Genomic DNA, 8,907 nt, shown 5'->3' with positions numbered 1-8,907 from the left:
TCGCAGTTCAGAATAATGGGAACTATTTGGTGGCGCCTAACACAGAACAGGAGATTTTACTTGTGTGGAAACTATCCTAGAGAGATCAGTCTTCCTGCTGGTGCTACAACAACAAGGCATGGACAAAACTGGACTCTAGATCAGTATTGCCAGAGCTTCATTCTGCATCACTTTACATATTACTTGCATAACAATTGACAAAAATCAATGACTTTATGCAAAATGCATCCTGTTGAAATTTTCAAGGCTGTAGTTCATCCTCTTTGCCTATGACCTCAGTGTAGGATTGATGATAGGTCACACATCCTGGACAGTTTGAAAGTATTGACAAGTTGAACACAAGGATCCCATTGACCTGTGTCCTGGGTGATTAGATTGTGTCTGGACAGTGCTAAGTACAGATGTGGATGCATTGAGGGAATTTCTTCAGACATCCTTAAGAGGCGGATCCTTGATGTTAATTTCAGCATCAGTTTAGCTGATCTGTCTTGGGACACCTACTGACACAGTAGCATCTACCTGAATGAACATTTCTGTAAACATTGTTGAAATTTGCACACCTACCATACGTCTATCTTACCTGTTGGAGTCCTCTGTAATAAAAAATGTAGCTTTCTCCTGTCTGGATTTTATTGATTAGTGGATATCAGGACACTGTGTGGGTGAGTGAATTTGTCCCGGATGCAGTGTATGCTTTCATTGCTTTTTAGATGTACTTTATTTTTTATCACATTTGAAGCTGTGGGAACCTGATGTGGTCAGTTCCTCATAAAATGTCTCCTGGTAAGCACAAAATCTCTCCTGGAGAATGTCTGCTCACATTTATACAGCATATCTTTTTGCTGTAGTGCTGCAGTTTTATAGGTAAAAATCTCTGTCCAGGGATAATGGAGGGTCTGAAGCATTATGCTTCCCCTCTCCCAGAGCATCTGTAAAACTATGCAGGTTCTCATGAAGAGCTTGTAGACAAAATAACCACAAAAATGTGACTTAAATGACTCCCAGCTGTGTTGATGTCTAAATAAAACAGTTCAGTTGATGGATGGATGTGCAGTGTTACAGATTCATCAGCAGGCCGGTTGATTGCTCATGTGACAGCCCACTCTGTCACATGAAAGGGAATATTTGCAAATAAAGCAGGTAACATTGATCTGATCACTCAGTATGGATTTCAATGTCAGGTGTAAATTCATGTTCTTCGACTCGTCTGTTCACATCCAGATCAGGCAGGACGCGAGTTAATACCGGCTCTGAAGAAGCCCAAAATGAATCCATGTACACATTTTTAAATCCCATCATACTATAACCTGCCAGCACAACGTGGAGGTCATTGTGAAATGAAAACAAAGAACTAGAGATGCACTAATCAGAATTTTGTCACCAGTTCTGATGCCCAGCTTTTAAGCTCCTAAAAGCTTAAAAGCTCTTTGGCGGAAATATTATTCCATGTAAAACATAACATCAGTTAATCTATTTTTAGTGTCTCTTGGATATTCTTGCAGACTATCTGTATCAGGTTCAGAGGTAATGTTACACTGAATCAGAACAGTTGCTGCAAAACAGTTTACTAATATTGCAAAGCAAAGACAAAAAATCCAAAGTTGACATTTTTAGCCATCTTTAACATATATTTACGAACAGCACAGCTAGCATTTTGAGAACAGCAGTCTGTGTGTGTGTGCAGCAGGCATCTTCCTTCTGCACAAATTCCTACACCAAAGAGTGCCGTCAGTACAACCCATTGGTGCCACTGTTAAAAAAACCCATGGATTTTAAGCTTCCAGCTAAATTGGGAAATTGTGAGATTCTTGTTACAGCTGATCGGTGATCGGAACTAATGAGAACTGCACCAACGGGAAAAAAAAAATAAATACTTCCATGCTCCCAACAAAACACCACTGATGAGGAAAAATTGATTGTTGGCTGCAAAGCTAATGTTTGTTAGTGCACAGTAATGTAACATAAATTAGGTTTTCAAAGCCAAAATTTTTGGTCTCTGCTCTTTAACCTTAATTTTTATCAACTAAATAATTAATTAGAAAAAAAACTCACCGACAGTTTTTCCCCCATGTTTTTTACTCTAAATTTGTGCATGTATCAACTTTGACTCACCATCCTTAGTCAAAGACTGCAGATATGCAGCTCTGGGAAAAAAAAAAAACACGAGATCTGAACGCCATTATGAACTTGTTTTCTTTGCATTATTTGAGGTCAGAAAGCACTGAATCTTTTTATGATTTTGACAATTTCTCACTTTCTGCAAACAAATTTATTTCTGCTTGGAATTTCCGAGACATGTCAGTAGTTCATAGAATAAAAAACAATGTTCATTTTACTCAAACATATACATGTAAATATTAAGATCAAAGAAACCGATCATTTTAAGTGCTCTCTTCATTTTTTCCAGAGCTGTATATATTTTTCCTCAGCTACACAGAAGTAGTGACTGTTCTGGAGAGAGAGCGCAGGGAAACAGAGTATCAAGAATCGCAACTGGAACAAAGTTCAGCACCAACATGGCCTCAATCAGTCATCCGACTCTTTGCATTGGTTGGACCGGGGAAGTTGAACTGTCCAGGCTTTAGCTGCATGATTAAAGAGCTGGTGGCTTGATTACGCTGCCTGCCTTATGAACGGAGTAATAGCAGGAGGCAGAGTGTGGTGTTAAATTCTCCTGAAGGAGGTGAGACGTGACTGAGCAGTTCAAAGCCCTCCCGTGCGACCACAACAAGACAAAGGATTGACAATAGATAATTAAAGGACTTCCAGGGCACAGCTGGTTTTTTAAAGGAGGCTCAGTTGGGAAGAATATTTATATCAACTAGCAGCTTGTGTGAGTCAGGGAGGACAGTGAATTGGGACTGCTGTGGATAGGAATGCATTAGAGAGCGTTCATGACAAGAGCACAAGTTACTGTAACAGGTGGATGGGCTTCACACTTCTCAATGTAGCTGTCCTAGGAATAACTCAAGAGTGAAAAGGTGCATGGTAACAAGGCTACTTATACTGATTTTAATTAGTGCAAAAGGTTCATACATAATCCGTAGACAAGAGCACCTAACATGGAGTTTTGGATATCATCTCATCCATCACACCTCTAACATGTATCAGATGATAAGTAAACCCCACAGAGGAAAATGTAAACATTAAATATTTGCAAAGTTTAAACATGCTTTTTTATTCTCTTCATAGAGGTAAACTTAACTGAAGAGGCTCCTTAAAATGTTTTTCAGGGATGATGCTAAATAAGCAGATTATTATCGCAATTTATTTGTTTTTCCATTGCATAAATATTTCTTTGTTTGAACATTTTAAGAAATATAATTCAGTTTTCAGAAGTCAAACTTTCTCCTAGAAATAAAAGCATTTCCCAACACACATCTGGGAATAAGAGTAACAGAACATGACAGACACTCTGATCTGTAAAATGTAGAAATGCAGTATTTTTCCAAACATAGTTGCGTGATTTACATGAGCATAAAGTGTAAATCTGTTGGTTTACTTTCAGTGAGTTATTTTAGCTGTGTCTAGATTTCAATGTTTGGGTCAACCACAGCATACAATCAGAGCAAACCTTCCAGTTATCCAGGCAGACATTACCGTACACCAAAAATAAGTTGAGGAACATTTAATTGAATTGGAAAATTTTGCCTTTTGCATTGAGTTTTATTTGATAAAAAGGCAATTAACTAAAATGAATGTAACTGTAATACATTATTAGTCATGGATTCATTGTGATGAACAGTTTCAGTATCTGAATGCTGCATTAAAGGACTTTAGCTCCTTTCAGAACAAAGTAACTTCTTCTTGCTGTTAAACTCACTGCATCAATACAAATACATTTCCTGCTTGTTAAAATGACCTGCTTTGTTTATTCAGCCATTCAACTTCATCTTGTTTCCTCTACATCACGTCTCATTTACAATGCGTTGCATTTAATGCTCAAAGTTGGCAAGAAATATTTTAAATTTAGGTTGGGACATTTTCTAATTTCAGTAGTTTATAATCTGAGCATATATACTCTCCACACAAATGTTATTTCAAGTTGCAAACCTTTTGTTAAACTCATAAAATACTCTAAAATCTAAATTAAGGAAGGACTTGGTGGTTAAGTTTCATTTATCTCTCTGTCAGTTAGAAAATGACAGCCATTAACAGCAGGGACACTTTTAAAAAGTAAACAAAGAATTGATTTGCACCTCAATGCATACAGCTTTGAAGTCATTCTGTTTTGCATAATGTCAGAGACCTTCAAAGCTGTTAATTTTATTTAAAAACAATAATTTCAGTAGAAATACACCCTCTGTTACAGGATGAATACACCCAGAAGCACATCAGAGTTCTGACCTTGTTCTTCTTGCAGCTATTGTTGAATAGTAATGAGCAGCTCTGCTTCCAGGTGAAACCACCAGTGACTAAATGTTTCTTTTAAATAAAACACCACATGTTTTTATCTACCTTTTATTATTGAGTAAAATGACAAGCGGGATTTCTTTTTAAATAACAACCACATGAAGGAACATACAACACATGGATATATGAAGCTGAAAGCGTTGATCAAAATGTGCCAAGGAACAGGAAGAAGATGACAGTTGAATGTTTCGATTCTGTAAAAGGACTGTGCTGAGTATTTGGTTGTAAAATGAACGATGTGTGCACACATGAAAAACTAATGGATTCACAGTCGGCAGCTATGTACAGAACAGAGTTCATTATCAGCATTACCTTCTCGTCTCCAGGAGAGAACAAACGTGACGGGAAGAAAGAAATTAAAACTAAAATATATGTGAGGAAGTTTGAACAGGAAAGACAGAAAAGCTCTATATAATAAATACACATTTAAATTTAAACTGAGTTTAAGTTACATTTGCCCATTGTGTTACAGAGTCAGTGTGAGAGGGTGAAAATGCATAGAAATATGTCCAGCAGGAGACAGTTTTTCCGTGTCTTACAAGCTACACATCTACTGCAGAAGCATCTGAAAATGTTGCTTCTAACGTTCAAGGCTTGTCCTCAAATACCAACTACACAAAACCACAACTACACCATCCTCCAGAGTGCTTTTTTCATTGGTTCACAATTAAAACATCCACTGAAAACATGCTGCAAAGCAGAGCAGACAAAGCATGTTTACCACACTGAACTGTACATTAACATCTTTCTTTTGGTCCAAGGAAATTGAAGTCATCACATTTTTAAGCAATCACTATATTGACTCTGTGCTGGGAGACATTGTTAAATAACTGTGTATAAACTTGGTTTGATTTTTAGCATCACCACTGACTTTCATTTTTCTGCTTTGGAAAATAAAGGGGAAAAAAAAAAATATGATAGTGGTCAAAACCCTCCAAAGCTGGTTTATAATTTTGGATCAAAGGTTATGGAGTGTGCAGCCATAATGAAGGACTCCGTCTCCTCTTCAAACAAGATGGGATCACAGCAAGGGCTTGTTTTAATTAGACAGTCAGCTGCGATAGACGGACATACAGATGAGAGCGGCAGATTCGTGAAGACCCACACGCACCATGAATGAAGAGGTCAAAGAATGAGCTGGAGTTTGCAGCCACTCTGGGAATAATTATGCTTATTCCTTAGATGGAGGGTATTTTCCTTAAAGGCACAAGGAAAAAGTTGGGGATGGGTGAACTTCAACTGCAAGAGTTGATCTGGACAGATATAGAGTGTACAGTTTACCAGTGTTTCTGCCAATTCATTTGTTTTTTTCTCAGGGGATTATCTACAGCATTCTCACATACTTAATAAACGCAATATTGCATACATTTACAAATTCGTCACGACTTTTCCTGAAAAATGTTAGTAGTTACTACCAATCATTTCTGACAGAGGCAAATGTCCAGGTAGAGATAAATTAATTACTTAAAAACAGTCTAATCAGTTATGCCCTCATTGGTCTTATAGTTTAAATGGCAGCCATCATACAGTGGACTAACAAATCAATTTAGTTTCTAATTCTGCGTTTAATTTTACTCTTACAAAATTAAACAATCAGCAACAAAATTCAGTGCAACTGTACCTTTGAAGGAAAACAAAACCCAGTGAGTCTTGACGTCTTGACCTAAGAATCCCCGACCCATACAACCACGTTGCCTTTGAGAACGTCGGTGATCTCACAGTTGAGCTTGTTGAGCCGTCCGTCCAGAATGAAGAGGGACTCCCTGGACGGCGTCATGATGTACTGGCCGAAAAGTCCGCTGCTCACCATGACCCTGTTCCTGCTGCTCCACGGCCAATCAAACGACTTGATGGCCTCTTTCAAGCTCTTGATCATCTTGACTTTGCCGGTGCTCAGCTCCACAAACAGCGCGTCGGTTTGACGGCCAGAGCTGCCGAACACGTTGTACTGGTGGATCTCTGTGAATGAGCGCTGGAACGCCAGATCGGACAAGTGCAGGTTGGTGTGGATGTCGAAGGGTTCCTGGATCTTTCCCCGCTCAGAAATGGTCTGGATCCTCATCAGGCCATTGACGTCATCCACTGTGACCAGGTAGAGACCATCTGGAGACATGTAAGGGGTGCCTGTGACGTCACGGTTCTGCCCAATCACGCTGTCTGTAACGCTGTCTAAGATGAGCTGGGGCTGTGTGGCGCCGGTCGAGTCGGGTCTGCAGTTCACAAAATAGTAGCCACCAACATGGGTGTAGGCTACAGATTTAGGGATGCAGTTAAATTCCCATAAACTGATGTTTTTAACATAAGACGTTGTCTCCAGGTTGATCTTGTAGATGATGGGCTCATTTTGATGAAAGATGAGACCAAATCTAGAGAAATTTGGAGAGAAAAAAATAAATACAATCAAAACTTGTTGCAAATGCTCAAATATGTAGTGACCAGATAAAATGTTCCAAGTTGAACAATTATTGTGTTGGGACGATGGTGGTAGGAGTTCGCCTGCAATTAGCAAGTTGCTGGTTCAATAATCCTGGACCCACCTGAGCCAACAGAGGCACTTAATCAACTGAAGTCAGTTGATTTCTGTACCTACAAAAGTTGCAGATTCCTCCATCCTCCATTTAAAGTTGGGAAACTTTAAAATGATCAAATACTTTCTGATGCAAAGCCTGTTAGTACAGTTTTCATATCTTGCTTCTTTCTATTGGCAGCTTTTTAACTCAGTCGATTTCTGCCCCAAACTCAGAAATGAGCTTTGTATAACCTTCCTCAAGGCTGGAATCACCTCTGTACCTTTTCCTGACACTCTTTCAATCCATTCAACTTTCCATTTATATGTTTGGATACACTACTCTAAACAGCCAGCATTTTTAGCAATGACTTTTTATAATAATAATAAAATTAAGCATATCACATAATGAAAATATGTAACAATTTTTCCTTTTTGACTGAAATTACTAAAATAGTTACCTACATGTAAGCTAATCCATTGGAGTTGTATATTTAATTAATTTATTTGTTGATTGATAGTAATATACTACATATGTTTTGTGAGGCCTTTAAGGCCTCACAAAAAAAAAAAAAAAAAAAAAAAAAAAATTTAAAAATGTTGTACTAATTCAGTTTTGAAGATTAAAATTGATGAGTTTAATGCTAAATTATTCCTGGATTGATCAACTGTAGGATCTTCAAACAAATATTTAGGCTTGTGCTCAATTTTTGCAATTGACTTTCTAAGTTTGAATGGAAATGGAAATATTAAAAATGACCAAGGTTCAGCAAAAATGCTGTTTATTAGGAAAAAAGAAAGCCTTAATGGCACATCACACTAAAGCAGATGATCATGGGGATATGCAAGGAGCTGCCAGGCTCCAATTAAATGAGAACATCAGCTGATCGATGCCGACAGCCACTTCAGTCTCGTCATCATTCATCATTTTTTATGCCATTTGAGCACCCAGCTGTCACTGCATGTGAACAGAAAATATCTGCTTGAAAGCCACCATGTGAATCAGTCACTGTAATGGGATTCATTGATCCAACAATTGTTTTTCTATGAAATAAAATTAAGCCAAACATTTGTTTGAAAATTGGGGTATAAAGACATAAAAGGTATCAACACCCATCCTGCCAGAGACTGCAGAGGAAAACAAGCCTGGTTTCCTAAATTTGGTATATTTACATTTCATGAAACACTGATAAATATAAGTCACCCTAAAATAAAAGATTAATAATCCAAAAGCAGAACTTGATTACTGCCATTAATGCAACTCAGTTAAAATAGTAATTACGTTTTAATTAATTCAAAATGTTTTCATTAAAAGACGCCCAGGAACACTTTTAGAGAAAGCGGATGGCGAAACTGCAGATTCACACATTCATTTCAAATATTTAAATTATTTAAGCATTCCAATAAGAAATAATAAAAACAGCATTTAGTTGATTTTATGCAAGCATAGCAATTGCTGTACGGATTAGGATTTATTTTAATTTGGGATTTTAACATCATACATTTTTATATGGAAAATCCACATCTATTAAGTCAATCTACTTTTAGGGCAAATGGGGTTAACCTTAAGCAGATTAACAAGATAAAACAAGAATTCAAATCATATTAATTAAATAATGCAATGTGTTTGTACACTGAAAAATAATTCTGGGATTTGGTAGCTTAATTAAAAAAATAGAATTTAAAGAACCTCATGACAACTCGGCCTTTGAAAAAGTACAAAAGAAGGCATGTTGAACAAAAACCTCTTATCGTTCAATATGTATTAAATTATTCATTATTTATCTCCATGCTGTTTGTCCAGCTGATGTTGGTAATTTTCATCAGCTTATAATTCAAGATTTCCCATCTCTAAAAAAAAATAATAATAAGTGTTTTCCATTGAAGTCTCATTTATTTTTGTTCCTGTGGCGTTTTTTTTTTTTTTTTTTTTTTTTTTAAAAAAAAGTTTTTAAAAACCTTTGTCTTTTATTAATTTTTTTTTTTTA

At 37.0% G+C, this 8,907-nt stretch overlaps 1 protein-coding gene across 3 annotated transcripts in view; it reads right to left on the bottom strand.

Moving 5' to 3' along the window:
• Positions 1–4,445: 4,445 nt before the first annotated feature.
• Positions 4,446–8,907, bottom strand: part of fstl5 (follistatin-like 5) — a 193,977-nt gene continuing 189,515 nt past the window's right edge. For all 3 annotated transcript variants that reach the window (XM_015033181.1, XM_015033179.1, XM_015033180.1), the window contains one exon: positions 4,446–6,779. In XM_015033181.1, the coding sequence (XP_014888667.1) occupies positions 6,077–6,779 (703 nt within the window). In that variant the 3' untranslated portion in view covers positions 4,446–6,076. The remainder of the gene's footprint in view (positions 6,780–8,907) is intronic.

The sequence above is a fragment of the Poecilia latipinna genome, unplaced genomic scaffold (genome assembly GCF_001443285.1).
Source record: "Poecilia latipinna isolate Pla-1442-1.1 unplaced genomic scaffold, P_latipinna-1.0 Scaffold259, whole genome shotgun sequence".
Classification (NCBI taxonomy): Eukaryota; Metazoa; Chordata; class Actinopteri; order Cyprinodontiformes; family Poeciliidae; genus Poecilia; species Poecilia latipinna.
This window is presented reverse-complemented; position numbering and strand designations above follow the sequence as displayed.